This window comes from Dysidea avara, chromosome 1 (assembly GCF_963678975.1).
Source record: "Dysidea avara chromosome 1, odDysAvar1.4, whole genome shotgun sequence".
Taxonomy (NCBI): Eukaryota; Metazoa; Porifera; class Demospongiae; order Dictyoceratida; family Dysideidae; genus Dysidea; species Dysidea avara.
The window spans coordinates 63,472,276-63,488,319 of NC_089272.1; the positions used below are offsets into that span (position 1 = coordinate 63,472,276).

Here is a 16,044-nt window from a genome sequence, read left to right on the forward strand (position 1 = left end):
TATGATTACAAGATTTGGCAAATTCTGGTAGATACGTTATACTTACTAATTAGCATTAATATAATCTCTGTCACTATGTATTATATAGTGTTCAGTTTACGAGGATTGTTTCCTGTACCATTCCCATTTAACATTTTCCATGATCTCGTTGTCTACAGTGAAACAGCAATTGCCCCTACTCTTCACGCAATAGTTGTGGTTCATTATGTGTAACTCAGAGACATATGGTTGATTAGGTATAACCAGTTGTGCCCTTCTGGGCAAGTGAAATGCAATGATGACATGATGATGTCTGGTACGATCTTTGTGAAAGCCTCTCCAACCTGGTTGGTATTGATTAATCAACATGTATGCTGGACTGGCTTTCTGGTTGTCTGGAGGTATAAAGAACTTTGTGTTGTTTTCTTGTATCAGTGGAAATATTTGGTAGCTTTCATCACCTGTGGAGCACACCAATACAATATGGCTGACTTCTCTTTGGTAGACCAGTGTACCAGCTGCTCGATAGCAAAGTTGTTGACTGTTGATACCCCTACATTTCTGATAGGCTTCAAGGACTGCTGTGAATTGAAATTCAAATACACATGGGCCATAGATATTGTTGGCTATTCCTGGTTGAGATATTCCCGATTGTGTTGTTCCAAACCACAACAAGGGGCCTGGTAAACATGAAGTGTCAAATGGATGTATCCATCTTCGTGCTGCTGTCATCAGGTCAATGAGATAGCTTGCACCATTTAATGAGTATGAACGCCATTGCTTTGGTTTCCCTTTAAAGATGGCGATCTCTCCTTGACATATGCTGATCATCTCTTGATAGTGGGTGGCATGAAATATTTTCGGTATGGTGTGATATTGTGAGCCAACAATGTCTTCAATTGTAACAAATGCATTGGGATAGAATAATTCCAGCTTCTGCTTGGGCTAGAGAATAATGTAATATAATATGCAATAATGTACAACATATAGACCCTGTTGAATTGACAATAATTTGCGTATTTGTGTACAATGAAACTGTTTTGGACAAGATTTCAAATAGAATTTTGTAACCAAATAGTTGGAAAATTATGTCAGGACATTTTCATAGATTCAGTAGTGGCACAAGTTGCTGGGGGAAAGGTCTGTATCATGTTTGTAATCATTACATAATGTACTTTCATGTGCAGGTAATATACTCCCTAAATGAGTTTAAATTTATGCCATAACATTTTTATGATGCTAATATGTATTATGGGTATAGGAAACACTGGAGCTGACAGACACATGTACTGTACCAGTTGCCAGTTCATCGTTAAAGTAAGTGTTTCAGAAGGTAATTTGAATTTCATGTTCATAAACCAGCTGTAAAGAAAAGTCACCCCGTTATTCTGTTTCAGCAAATCCCAAGTATTGATAAAGTATGACCACAGGCCAGTATAGGGTTTGTATTTCAAGTAGTGATTACTTGATGTAGTATTGCAGTGCTCAGAAACACTTTGAAAATGTTTGCTCTAGCTCTATATTATTATTACTACAGTATGGGGCATACATATGGATGCACGAGGGTGATTTATTTACCATGCTTGGATTTATTAATGGTTTTAGTTCTCAAATCACCCATTGATTGATAAGTTTCAGTTGACATCACATTTCTATTCCCCTACAAAAATAACTGGTATTTGTTCATGCAGTACATTTTTGTTAAACATGTCTATACAGGCTTGACTGAATTTTGGAAAATCACCCATATGGGCACGTGTGAATTTTCATGTTTAGTCGGCTGCTACTATAAGCAGGGAATATAGTTTTAAAAATATTTCTAGTAATTTAAGGTATTGAGAATGTCTTACAATCATTAACAAGTAGATTTGAACTATAAAGCTTGTTATTTGGTCATTAAATATTTTAGGTGTCAAATGCATCCATATGGTTGATTTTCCAAAATTTGGTCACATTGTAAACATACAGTACATACAACTGTACATTATAGCTACTACAAACACACTGCCTTACCGAAATGGCTCCCATATGGTCCAATCTATAAATTGGGGACTTGCCATCTTCCACAGTAGCTTCTACTGCTAATGCCAAACACTGGTTCACCTACATTGTATAATATATGAATGTAGGTATAAAATGAATATATACAGTATAACAGAAACGATTATTGTGAACATTAGTGATAAGGAAATTACAACGATTCCACTTAGCTACTATCACTAACATTCAAATTGGATAAAGTCACAGCCTCATTGAAAAATCCATAGCCTCATTGACAAGGTCACCTTGTTGTATTGGTCTATAAAGTACAGCTGTAAGTCCCAAATATTAAACACCCTGTACAAAACCCCAAACATTGCGTCTAACTTTATTAGGCTTCAGCAGAATTAATGTACCTTTGTAAGGGTCCAAGCATACAATTTAAACACAATTTAGAGTTAGTGTGTACTAGAAACACACCAGCTACTGTACCAACAATAATGGTGTAAAGTTCGAATTATTTAAATAGCACGCGTTGGCGTTGCTATAGTACGTTCGCGTTGAACGGAATCCTGGGTTGTTGATTAAGAAGCCATACAAGATCAAAGGCTACATTATGTTTATGACGCATTTATTCGTACGGGCGCGCACAGTGCACCGTCAGCGAGTGCGGAGCGAACCCCCCTTGGAAAGAAGTTAAACAGCCAAACGAAGTATCTACTTATGAAACTATGGGAGTACTTTAAGCAAGAAGCGAAGAAATGTAAAATTTTTATCAACATCACGGAGAGAATCTCGAAGGCCACCGGTATTGTATGTAATGCCTTCTTTGCTGGGTTTTGGCATACATTACGCCACGCAGGGATTTCAAGGACATCTATTAGAATGGAGCACCGCAAGAAAGGTGGTTTATTTACGCCAAGAAAAAAGTACAAAATGCACTTTGCACAAGCCCGCTCAATTGTAATCGTCAGGTACAAATGTTCACGAGTCCATGTTGATGCAGACAGTTTTGACCCAGATACTGTCAGACAAGATCCATTCATTGTACGGAAGGAAGGAAATCTATCGCTCTCAAAGATTTTGGTAAGTTAAATTTTGAAACCTGGAACTTTGTCACGTACTCCGTCTTAGGCCAAACTTAAGAATGATGGTGTTTTCTCTGGGGATAGAACATTGCTTTAAAGAGTGTTGAGTGATATGGGATTTAAGTACAAGACGATTAATGACAAGAGGTTAGAATTGAAACTGTTTGTGCTTTAATGTCACTACACGTATATGCAGGGTATGCTATGAGCAGCCCTGCACAGTCCATCAGCATCATAAATATTAAAGACGAACGAGGTGCAACAGAACTGAAGGAAGACCAGTTGTGTATTTGGATGAGACTTGGGTAATGAAGAACTTCTAGAGCAATTCCTCATCCAAATCAGCAGTGATAGTGAAGATGGTGATGGTGGTATTAATGAATCTTCCACTAGCAGCAACGGGTCCAAGTCTTCTTCTGGGCTTACTTCATCTGATGTAAGATTGTTTGATATTTGCAGCATTGGTGTTATAACTTGATTTTGTTCCCTCTGTGAAGTACATGAAAATACAGATGAAGTGTAAGTGTGTGCACTTTAATAAAAAAATACCATTGCTTTATTTTGCTAGCAGAAGTTGAACATACCATCCCTTGTATATTAAATCAGTGCAGGAGTGTTTGGAAGTCACTACAGGTACTATCAGCCCAAATTCATACAAACAGTATTATTTCATTTGTTGAAAATTTTAGAGTTTTTTGGGAATGTAACTTCAAAAACAAAATGCTGGCTGTAAAAACTGTGTACATGTGTGGCGAAGTGATGAGAAAAGGATTAAAATGACAAATTGACTAAATGGGAACAGAAGACGATAGTCAGCTGTGGTGAATGTGAAATAAAATACATGTTGTTTGGCTCACTTGCAGGAACACCAATGCTGAATAACAGATTTTGAGCTGTTATAATTTGGTTTTTTTCTCTTTTGAGGCTGAAGAAGTTTTTTATCTGAATATAAGCAGGCCACTTATCTTCTAAATAGTGCAACAGTGGCCCCAGCTCTTCTACTTATGCAACTCTGTTTTACACACACAAAATCTGTTTTATTTTTCTTGTAAAAGTGTATTACAGCCTCTTACATATTGTTTGTTTATTACTACATTTTTGTCAAACCTACACAAACCTGTTTGTGGTTAGCTACAATGTCAAAGAAAGGTGTGTACATTGAGTTTACTGTTTGAGCACTAATGAGTATAATTTTGTAATAATATTTGTTTCAGCCCTACAGATCTCTGTTTTAGTAAGATCACAGCAAAATGTAGCTAAGCTTCTCTTCAGAGACAATAAACCAGTTGCACATTGCACTTGACCAGAAAAGGTTACAATTACTCTGTTGTCTGCTACTACACAACCACTGGATGCTGTGGTTAGCCACTAAAATCATTAAGGGACGAAATTAGAAACTACACATGACATAGAAACTAGGTTAGGCCCTGCATATCAACTTGAGTAGTTCGGACCTGACTGACCCACCTTTTTCAAAATTAAGTAGAAAATGAAGCTAAAGTAACTCTGGCGGCTTAAAACATTTGTTTGTGTCTTACCGTTAATTAGTTACATGCTGAAATTAATTAGTTACATGCTGAAATTTTTATTGAACAACCAGAAATGATTTACTCCTTGAGAGCTTTAATGCTTGTTTAGCATTTGTTCATGAGTGAAGCTTGAGTTCCTAACAAAATCATCTCCAGCATATTATATATAAGTGTACATTATGGATGGGAAATTATTCAATTATCGTGATTATTTTATTGGCAATAATCGACATCCTGTACTTTTCATTGACTAGTGATAATCGAAATTGGCAATTATCGTGCAATAATCGTGGTAATCAGAGAAATATTTGTAAATTTTCAATGTAATTAATCATTCAGTTAACAATTCATGATGTGTTTAGTGTTTTTCATCACAAGATTGAGTGGACGATAATCGTGATATTTGTTCATGACAATAATCGTATAGCAAAATGTCAATATCGCCGATCACTAGTGTACACGATAACCTTAGCCATAGTGAATGTATGTGAGCAGCCTTGCTAGTAGTCACTGGTGTAGATGTGACAGACCTCTAATCTCCATAAACCAAACACTCAGAGTAAGCTGAAGGGACTATTTTATTACCATGTTTTGTCATCACCTGTATGTTATGAGCATTCAGTTGAGATATGTATACAAATTAATGAGCGTTACTTATCCAAAACACATTTAATAATGTACTGATGAGGTACACAGGTGTTTGGATAATGGAAGTCCCACTGTATGTGTATGATAATGTACTTATATCTCTATAGGTGCCAGTTTTGCAAGTCATCTCGTGAAGTGTCCTCCATCAAGGTTCCATATGCCTTCAAGTTGTTGATACAAGAACTACAAGCAATGAACATAGTGCCTAAACTACTACTCGACCGACACATTGAGTAGTGATGAACCTCATATGATGTGGGAGTTTTTTAAAATGATCAATTATTGTACATGATTATTGTAATAATATAAAAGCAATCTATATTAAGAGTGTTTACAGTCAAGTATCGTGTGAGCTGTATTGTGTAGTTCTTATAATGATTGGTGGAAATTGTGTTGTACAGTGAACTATCATGACCTTGGGCTCAAAGTTTTGTGGCTATTGTTTAGGAGGTAGAATATCCACTGTACCATTGTACATACATCGTATGAAGGATTTTTAGGTGTCATATGTCAGTAACCTCATCACACAACTTGGGCAGGTCAGTTGTAAACATCAGGCTTTTGAGTTAGCCATGTAATAGTTAGGTGTATTTGAATTTGTATTGATGCTCACGGTCTGGCATTGGCTGGACCACTTTTCAGCTACTTGAATTTGTAAAAAGACCAAGATACTCTAATAGAGCAGTCATCATAATATATTCTAATAGAATTACCAGTCGTTAAAATACTCTAATAGAGCGTTTGGTATAATATATAGCCACTGTTCTAAACCATTACATGATTTACATCTGTGTTAATTTTCCTCAAATCACAAGTTTCAGTGAGTCACCTAGGTGGTACTACAATTGGCTAATTGATCATGAATGTCATACATGCATTAGCAATCCCAATGGCTTCTGCATCTCAAAGAACTAAGCTTTCACTGAAAGTTTAAAAGTAAAATTAGAAATGAATTAATTGGTACTGTAGTACAAAATTACCAGGATGTTACAAAGACCATTGGACAGAGTTACCTTGATGTTACAAAAAGGAGAAAGGGGCTTTGCATAGCTTTCCAGATGCCATTTCAGAGCATGATCTATCTTTTCAAAAATTTCTCTGGAGAAGTATGCCCCCAGACCCCCTTAGCTTGGCATGCGTGTGTGCTTAGCACATACAGTTGCATATCACATGGAAGTACATAATCTAAAAATCACATCAGATCAATAAATAGCTAGTAGCATGCATGACTATGACCTCCATTGCACACTCAAAATCTCTGGGCTCTGGCCCTGTTGATGTTGCCAGTCAGTTATATGGAATATCTTTGTGAGGTGACACTGAGATCTTGAAGTCTTGAAGTGATTTTGCTCTGCTGTCAGTTGTAAGAACATTTTTATAGTGACTCATGCAAATATATATGTATATAGTCTTGATCTGTCTATAGTGACTCAGCATCAGCTTATGGTGAACTACATGCCATGAAGCTGTTAACCAGTGCAGGGATTTTGCTCTGCTGTCAGTTGTAAGAACATTTTTATAGTGACTCATGCAAATATATACGTATATAGTCTTGATCTGTCTATAATGACTCAACATCAGCTTATGGTGAACTACATGCCATGAAGCTGTTAACCAGTGCAGGGACTTAAAAGGAGTGGCCAAAAAGCTAGTTTTAAATGACCACAGGTTGAATCTGGAAGTACTTTTAGAGAAATGATTGAGATCTGGTCCATTATAGGTCCACTGGATGCTAATATCTCTTAATGTAATTCTCAAAATGTCCCAAACTCCCTTAGATTGGCTAAGACATGTCATCTCCCAGCCCCTCCCCCCCTAAATAAAGGTGTCTCCTCTGCACCTGGGACAGCATGTGAAATAATTATCCTTCAACATCAACATTGGTGATCATGAGGACGTTGGCATATATATTATTGTGAAAACACAGTACAACTTACACAACCAAGGGAGAGATTTTATCGTACATGGAACAACTACACAATTTTCACATTCATTGGGAGGGGGACATTGTAAAATTGGTTGAGCATCCACTAACTCAAACATGAACTATTAATTAAGAGCTCACAATCAGAGAAGTATGGAAAAAGAATGCTCATTAGTTAAATCAGTCCGAGCAATGTCAGGTACACCTAATTTTACTGCACAGTGTCTGGAAACCCCTGCCACATTAATAGATGAATTTTCCCCTAGCAACCTGAATTTTATGTTAATTTGCAGGTGTGAATGTCAAAAGTAACGTCTCCAGTTTTTAAATGATAACATATAGTTCACAATTGTTTTTTAGTGAACTCTTGGTTATGAGATATGACATTTTAAAGTTTGCAATTTTCCCTTAAATTATATATCTATGGGAGAAGGTAACAGCCATGGATAATGTGTGGGAAAACCACAAATTTCAAAATGTCAGATTTCATGATCTTAACATCATTAAAATCTGGGGGTGTATCCATTCACTGGACTAGATTACTGGACTGGACTACTGGACTTGCATATACAATTTGCTCAAACACATTTTTTTGACCACAAAACCCCTTTCAACCATTAAAAGTGATTACATAGGGTAGTATATTAACTGTACATAGTCTATTATTTTAAATTTATTTAAGCACAAGAGCTGAAGGTCTGTAGGACACCTGGTCCTACAGCCTGTTTAAAGATATGTGTTTGAAAAAGGTGCTAGTTTTGGTGGTTTATTTAGTGGTATAACTTTGGTTTGAACTCTTGTTACAGTTACTGTATTTTTTGCAAATATGTGTAACCTTACTTCCTGTTTGAAAGTGTGCACAATGAGAAGCAATTCTTTGTAACACTACCCACTCGTTGCTATTTACAAACATTATAAACCAAAGAGCCGGCAAAGCTAGAGTGAATGTGCAGACCGCTGAAAGGTTATAGGTGATTTCTATGTTACATAACATAATTGCATGGTAAAATTATTATTGTGTGCTATTTTACAAGAAGGCTATAGAGAAGACAGACGGGTGCATAGTAGTGTTAACAGTACACAGTGCTTGAAACATTGCTAGCAGTAGGCAAATTATTTTCGATAACAAACTGTACTTAGGCTTTAGTGCAGTTTTTGTGATAAAAGTACAAGTTTTAGTACATGTTTTATGTCGGTGAATGGTATCAATTTCTAAAACACCTTTTGTGGTTAAGTCTGGTGATAAAAGGCAAGAAAAAAAAACTTGAGCCCAGTAGTCCAGTCCAGTAATCCAGTCCAGTAGTCCAGTCCGGCAGTGAATGGATATACTCTAAAATTTGGAGAAGTTATTCATACCTACAAATAATGTAATGGCATTAATTGAATTTGTTGTTTTCCCACACATTATTTATGTGATTTCCTAGAAGAGGCAACTGTTTCCCCCTCTCATATACAATGTATGGAAAAACAACAAGCTTTAAAATGTTATATCTCATGACATTTACCCCTACCGTAGACATTTACCCCTACCGTATAGACATTTACCCCTACCATAGATGTTATATACTATGTACCGAAGTATATACTATCTATGCCCCTACAACTATTGTAAAATTCTCATTGCTAGGGGCAACTTTTGTTATTACGAATTTCATCCATTTTTAGCACTTAATTTTTCTCAACTTGCAAGTTTAGACCGTTCTTTAGTCTCCTAGCATCCTACACTTTAGTTTACCACTCACAACTTATACCACTGATAGCCTATTTCAATAGAGGATATGCGCTATTAATAATTTGAACGAAAAATGATCAATATAACAAGATTTGCGGCGTGCCCAAGAATTTTTGACGGTGAACGACTATCGTGAATCCCATACAAAAGTACAGGTAGCAAATGCGGCTCGGACTCTAACTTGCCACATAAACTACGGATGGGGCTTCTCCTGCCAGTTATTCTGTTATACACATAAAGGAATCAATCGCTCTGGAGAAACTCGCGTAACTGGTCTAGTTTTGGTGATTCGCACTTTCTATGCATACCTACAATCATAGATAATAGAGTAAAGGGATAGGAAACGCAATGACGTGACGTCACAAAATACGTACATTTCTATTGGAATTCCGTGTAGTACGTCACGAACATACTCGTTACGCTTGCTGCGCTTGTATCAAAGAGAAACAAATTGTTGTAACGACAGAATTTTGTAACCAACGACTGTGAAACTTCGCTACAGTGAACTCAAGTAAGTAATCGAGGGAATTAGGATGGTACCAACCCTCAAGGAAGTTATACGCAAAAGTAAAGGAGATTGAAAGTGAAAAAAACGGCCCAAAAATTACTTTAAACCACTTTACTTTCTTCGTAAATATATTCTATCCTTTTAACTGTGATAAACCTATTCCTTACCATTTAACAGAGGGAACCAGAGGAAATATCGGAGCAAAACAGGAACTGTTGCTTGAAGAAACGACTAAGTATCTTCCATTTTTAACCAAAAGTTTTAACCACCTTGCAGTACAACGCAACGGTAAAAGACTGTGTTGGTGACACGCCTAGCTTACCACAAGATTCGAAAGTGGAACCGGCTATAAAAGAAGCGGTATGGAAGAGGCATGAAGGTACGATGAGCGAAAGTGTGACAGCGTGTAACAATCACGGTTAATGCGATACGCTTTGTTACAAAATCTACGGTCTGAATTCTCTCGCCAAAATCTCTCACATAGGCCTAAATACTTACTGTAGTCTGTTGGATTACTATTTACGCTGCTTAGAACACTAATTCTCACAAAACTGTCTTGTCCTTTCAAGTCACGCGTAACGGAAATCAAACCGGAAATCGCTTGCGTTTCCTATCCCTTTACTCTATTATCTATGCTACAATACATTCGTTCACCGTCGTGACGTAAGAAAACATCACGTTTGAGTATCCATCCTTAAGTCCACTGTTACTGGGGCTGCCACTTTGTCGTCATTTCGTAATTATTATCTTAATTCTTAATTCCTGTGTAATTTTGTCTATGTATCCTTAGTTGTGTATGTATATGTTTGTTTGTTTTTTTTTGTTGTATATTATTAGTTATTGTATGTGTCTATTGTATGTTTGTTCAGGGCTCCACTGAAAATCAGTTTTACTGAGTGGACTCCCTGCTTAAAAATTACAATTACAATTACAATTACAATCGATAAGCGGCTGGCGCGTATTGGTTTCCATTCAGCTGTGCCCTGTGATGTTGTTTTTTTATCATTTACAATGCTTGCAGTTGCTTCAACAAGATCGCTCCATCGCCAGACTGAGCTAGAGCAAAGACATCAGAAGGGTGATCGGAACGCTTCTGTACACTTTGGTGTTCGGCATCATATTTTAAACCCCAGGTAGCTACATTGTGTGTTTTATCTAAATGGATGGTTATAAATTAAGTCTCTGTACAGAAAGGTCACAGCACAGTTACCATGGATATCCTGATTCAGGTGGTCCAACAGGAAGATACTACAATAATTATTAGTGAAGGATTGAAGGTGTTGTAAGCAATGTAGCAGTAGTAAAGGCATCAAACTGGATTCCATTAAAGGTACAGTACATAGCTACTACACTATATGTACAGACGTTCAGTTGTTTATAATGTTGGAAGTCACTTTTGTGTTGCTAGGATCACAACCAAATATGAATAGTTTAGCACCCAACTGAAGTTGCGCTATGTTCCAAATGTTATACTCCGATATATGTGTATGTCACAGAAAGCCCGCCTGTGTATAGCGGGGGATCAGAAACTCCACTTCAAAACTACCTCAGAAATCTCAGACCAGGTAGTGGTTTGATCTCTAAGCAACTTGGCGAGTCTTGCCAAGTGCATATAAGTCTACAGTCTGTATGATCCAGTGATGGTTGTGAGATTTACATACAATATATAAATTCTGAGAACAGTTTAGCTTGCTTTCTGTTGTGGTTGTGAATTTCTCCATTGCTTGCTTAGCACTATAGTTATAACTGCATCTTTATTGTACATGGCTACTTACAAGCTCCTAGGCATAGTGAAGCTCTTTTGGGTACAACATGTTTTGATCCCATAAGTAAAGCCAAACATCCATTCTATGTACCCCCATAAAGATTGATAGAAAATTATTTTGTAACTACACACACCTCATATTATTACATTGTACTGTATATGCATGCTTTGTTCACACCTTAAAACAAAAACTAATACGCACGTTACGTTTGAAACATTTGGTTGCCAAACTCCACGCTAAAAGTGCATTACATGTTACTCAGTTTATTTCCTATGCTTGTCCCATTTGGTAGCAATTGCTTCTTCTATAGTCTCATGATCTGCGGGATCACAGCATTGATCACCTCCATCCAGCTTGTTCTTCATACAATAGCTGTGAGGCATTATCTGTAACTCAGACATGAATGGTTGATTGGGTAAAACAAGTTGAGTGTTGGTGGGCAAATAAAATGCTAAAATGACATGATCATGTCTAGGGCAGTCTTTATCATTCTCATTGAAACGTTGAGGATATTTGTTGATCAACATTGATGCCAATTTCTGCCGGTCAGTTTCCTTGTCATTTGGAGGTTTAAAATACTTTGTGTTGTTTCCTTGTATCAGTGGAAATGTTTTGTAGCAGTTGTCACTGGTAGAACACACTAATACAACATGGCTGACTTCTTGTCGGTAGACCAGTGTACCGGCTGCTCGGTAGCAAAGTTGTTGACTGTTGATACCCCTACATTTCTGATAAGCTTCCAGGACTGATGTAAATTTGAACTCAAACACACATGGACCGTAAGCAGTACCAGTTTTTCTTTCTGTTCCAAACCAGACTAGAGGTCCCGGTAAACACTCAGTATCATCAGGAGGTATCCATTTCTCAGTAGTAGTATTATCAGCACCAATGTAATAGCTTGCACTGGGGGAGGGAGAGTATTCTGATGATGGTCGCCAATGCTTTGGATTCCCTTTAAAGATGGCTTCCTTTCCCTGACATATGCTGATCATTTCTTGGTAGTGAGTGGCGTGAAATATTGTTGGGATGAAATGTGGTGATGAACCACTGACATCTCGTGTTTCAATAAATACTCTGCTATAAAATAGTTCTGGCTTTCTCTTTGTGAAGCTACAGTAGCAAACACACAGTAGCAAACACACAGTGATACATTTGTATGTAGGTGTTTAAGATTTTGTCAAAACATGAATAAATCTTTTTTATGTATGTTCGTACATATAGAATATTAGTACTAGTTGCCTAAATGTATCACCTATCACCACTTCTCTGTCATTAGCAGAGGCAAGAGTTAATAATAGTACCCCCCACTAACACTTGGTAGAGGACAGGTGTACATGTGATGATCACATGTGAACTTGTAGATAAGATTGCTATACTGGCAACTTGATTTTCTCCTTCATAACTAATAGTGTGAACTCTTGTCTATGACCAGCAACTCTATGTTATGTGTTATGCTAAAAACAGAATACTTATGTATGTCTACTGTAAATTACATTATAAAAGGGAACCATGACAAATTCATTGCTCACGTACACAATACAATATAACTGTACAGATACCAGCTTACTCAATTGGCTCATCTATGGTTACATCTATAGAAGTGAGACCTGCCATATCCCTTCTGCCACTACTAGCACTGCCTGCTGGGTTTGTTAATGTGATGGTGTAGTATTTATAAGTTATACTTGGTGCTGATTAATAGTATGACCATGCATCAGTGGTGAGGCAATAGCAGTGTGGAAATCCCAAAGAATTCCCCTAACTAGTAGTGATGTGGTTAATTTGAAACCTCAGAAATGAGTCATTTCCGTTTGTGTACAGCGTATCTCAATGACTGTGCATTCATGTGCTATACTGTGGTACTACAGATATTCTGTTGTCCTGTATCTTGCATGTTTTCAAATGTTGAATAGAAATATGCCCACAGTGGTTGGTACCAGTCACCACTCAAATAAAATTGCCACCACTACCACTCACCAACCACTATAGATTTACCTCTAACTTATACAAGCTAAAGTACCACACTACTGAAATCTGTTGGACTTCACCCTAGCTATTATAAACCTGGGCACATCCCAGGAGTAAGGTAAAGTCAGATCCGTTTCTATCTCTGCTACAATAGTTCACTTTGTTCACAATCTCTAGCTTAATTCAAGGTTGGTTTCATCACAGCTTACAATGTGCTTACAAATGTTCTAATAGTGTGTTAACAAATTGAATAATGCCATTCCAACCGAATATCCCAATAATCATCCTATTCCATTTGGGAATCATGGTATGGTTATAACTACAACAAGCAACAACTCTTCATTATAGTAGAATAGTATGTATAAATCCTGAAAAACAACGAAAAAGAAAAGTGGAAATAATATTTCAGCCAACCAGGTGATCAGTGATGACAGTAAAAGTCAAGAACATACATGTGTGGTTTGGCTCCTACAAGTACAGATGTAACAGAAAGTGCAGTTTTATGGCTTCCCCATAGGAAATGTGTTGGGAAATTTTTGATTTCCCATGAATATTGTTTCAGGAATTTGAATGAAAAGTATTTTTAGCTGGTCAAGCAGTACTACAAATGAGCCAAATTTCAAGAACATGTGCGATTGTTTTTTTTTTTTTAAGTTATTTATTTAACTCAGAGATACGGTTTGTTAGTATTAGTATTAGTATTAGTATTACAGGTAAAGAAGGCTCAAAGAGCCTGTAAAGCCTGATCTGTACAAAAAGAATTTAACAAATTTGTAACTACATAGCAAAAACTTATATACAATAATAATTAACTAATTAATAATCATACAATAAAGTAGACCAGCCACTGTCGAGAAAATTTTTAAAATCATTAAGTGTGGGTGCATTAACTATGTGATTGGGTAAACTGTTCCAGTCATTGATGGCTCGTACAGTGAAAAAAGTAGATCTCACTCTTGATGTTGCTTGAGGTTTAAATAACTTGTAATTGTGACCCCTAGTTGTTGATGAAGTTGCAGTAGTAAACAAATCTGATGTATCTAGACTGAACTGGCTGTGTAATAGCTGATAGAACATTATCATATCTCCGCGCAGTCTGCGGTATTTAAGTGATGGCAAGTTTAGAGCAGTGAGGCGATCATTATATGTGCAGTTTTGAAGATCCTGGACCAATTTTGTGGCTCTTCTCTGTTTCTTCTCTATTTGTTCTTGATCTAGAATGTATAGTGGTCCCCAGATGATGTTACCATACTCTAACACTGGGCAGATCAATTGTGAGCTTCTGGAAATTAGTGATGTGGTACTATCTTTGTATATCTCTCAGAAACATGGAGGTTGTTATCTAATTGATTACTGGACTGGTTTTCTTATTATACTTTGTGTTGTCTCCTTGTATCACTGGAAACATGCTTGTAGAACACACCAATACAACATGGCTGACTTCTCTTTGGTAGACCAGTCTACCAGCTGCTTGATAATAAGTTCATATTTTATTCCAACCCCAATAATTATTGTATGATACATTATTGTAGCTAGTGTGGTGTGGCCTTGTACTATTATATTACATACTATGGATAGCAATAATATTTCATCAATTTAACAACAGTTCTGTATGTGATAATTATAGAACTTGAATGTACCTGTAGCTACATAGAGTACAAAACAAATGGGGCTTGTGATATTTCCACATTCATTCATACAAACATATGTATACAACTTTATGATTTACTTAAATGTGGTTATATGTACAGTGTCTTTTATAGATTAATGTATAGTGACCTTTATAAAGAGGTTATATTACGGTGTCTTCATAGAGAAGTAAATGTATAGTGGTGACCTTTATAGAGAGGTTATATGTACAGTGTCTTTTATAGAATAATGTATAGTGACCTTTATAGAGAGGTTATACCAGTAGCTGAAGTGACTGCTTTATTGTATGCTGTTACAGGGCTCCACTGAAAATCAGCTTAAGCTGAGTGGACTCCCCGTTTAAATATTACAGCATTTTGTCATCACCTGTATGTTCAATATGAGCAGTTATATGAAGCTATACACATAAGTGTTAGTTATTTATTTAACTGAATAATACTTTATTATACTGTATTGTACTGGTGACTAAAGTGGTACACAGGTGTTCGAATAATGGAAATCCCACTGTATGTGTATGATAATGTAATACCTTTATAGGTGCCAGTTTTGCAAGTCATCTCATGAAGTGTCCTCCATCGAGGTCCCATATGTCTTCAAGTTGTTGATACAAGAACTACAGGCAATGACCATAGTCCCTAAACTACTATATACTCGACCGACACATTGAGTAGTGATGACCCTCATATGAATGTGGGAGTTGTTTTTAATGATCAATTATTGTACATGATTGGCGAGTGTTTGTTCAACCGTATGTCTGACTCATATGACCGTTCCAAAATTTTATGTAATGAATACAGACAGTCTCAAGCTAAGGCTTGCCCATGATGCTGTGTAGCGTCCGTCTAGTTATTGTTTAATATAAAGGCAACGTATGTTAAGAGTGTTTGCAGTTAAGTATTATGTGAGCTGTATTGTGCAGTTTCTAATGATTGGTGGAAATTGTGTTGTACAGTGAACTATTGTGACCTGTTCTAAATGGGCCAACTGGGGCTAAAAGTTTTATGACTATTATTTAGTACAGTAGGTATAGAATATCCATTGTACATACATTAGAATTACTTATTTGAAGGGATTTTTTGATATCTACGATAGTGACCTAATCTTTCAAGTTGAGCAGGTCAGTTGTAAACAGATTTTTGAGTTGGCCATTAAATGGTGTGTAATATGCAAGTGGATTTGATGTCGCTAATCAGTTATATGGAAATCTGGCAAAATAACACTGAGGTGACACTGAGATCTTGAAGTCTTGGAGGTGATTTTGCTCTGCTGGCA

At 36.7% G+C, this 16,044-nt stretch overlaps 1 protein-coding gene and 1 long non-coding RNA gene across 5 annotated transcripts; one reads left to right on the forward strand and one right to left on the reverse strand.

Annotated features, from left to right (window-relative positions):
* Positions 1 to 2,598: 2,598 nt before the first annotated feature.
* On the forward strand, positions 2,599 to 5,549 carry LOC136240588 (uncharacterized). 4 transcript variants are annotated; one of them, XR_010693903.1, is made up of 8 exons: positions 2,599 to 2,772; positions 2,822 to 2,888; positions 2,934 to 3,045; positions 3,094 to 3,194; positions 3,244 to 3,483; positions 3,545 to 3,566; positions 3,619 to 3,680; positions 3,737 to 4,123. It is a non-coding gene; the product is annotated as an uncharacterized lncRNA (long non-coding RNA). The 4 variants fall into 4 exon arrangements; XR_010693902.1 differs by having other exon boundaries at positions 2,599 to 2,767; XR_010693900.1 differs by adding an exon at positions 5,332 to 5,549 and having other exon boundaries at positions 2,600 to 2,888; positions 3,737 to 4,466.
* A 5,718-nt stretch (positions 5,550 to 11,267) lies between these two features.
* On the reverse strand, positions 11,268 to 12,832 carry LOC136240602 (uncharacterized). The gene is made up of 2 exons (XM_066031618.1): positions 12,722 to 12,832; positions 11,268 to 12,264 (listed from the first exon to the last, which is right to left on the reverse strand). Exons 1-2 carry the CDS (start codon positions 12,766 to 12,768, stop codon positions 11,418 to 11,420), a joined length of 894 nt encoding a protein of 297 aa, XP_065887690.1. The 5' UTR covers positions 12,769 to 12,832; the 3' UTR covers positions 11,268 to 11,417.
* Between the last annotated feature and the right edge of the window lie 3,212 nt (positions 12,833 to 16,044).

Coding starts and splice junctions, on each gene's coding strand:
- LOC136240602 (XM_066031618.1), bottom strand. CDS start 12,768: ATGGCAGGTCTCACTTCTATAGATGTAACCATAGATGAGCCAATTGA. Junction 12,265..12,721: donor ACCATAGATGAGCCAATTGA/GTAAGCTGGTAT, acceptor TTGCTACTGTAG/CTTCACAAAGAGAAAGCCAG.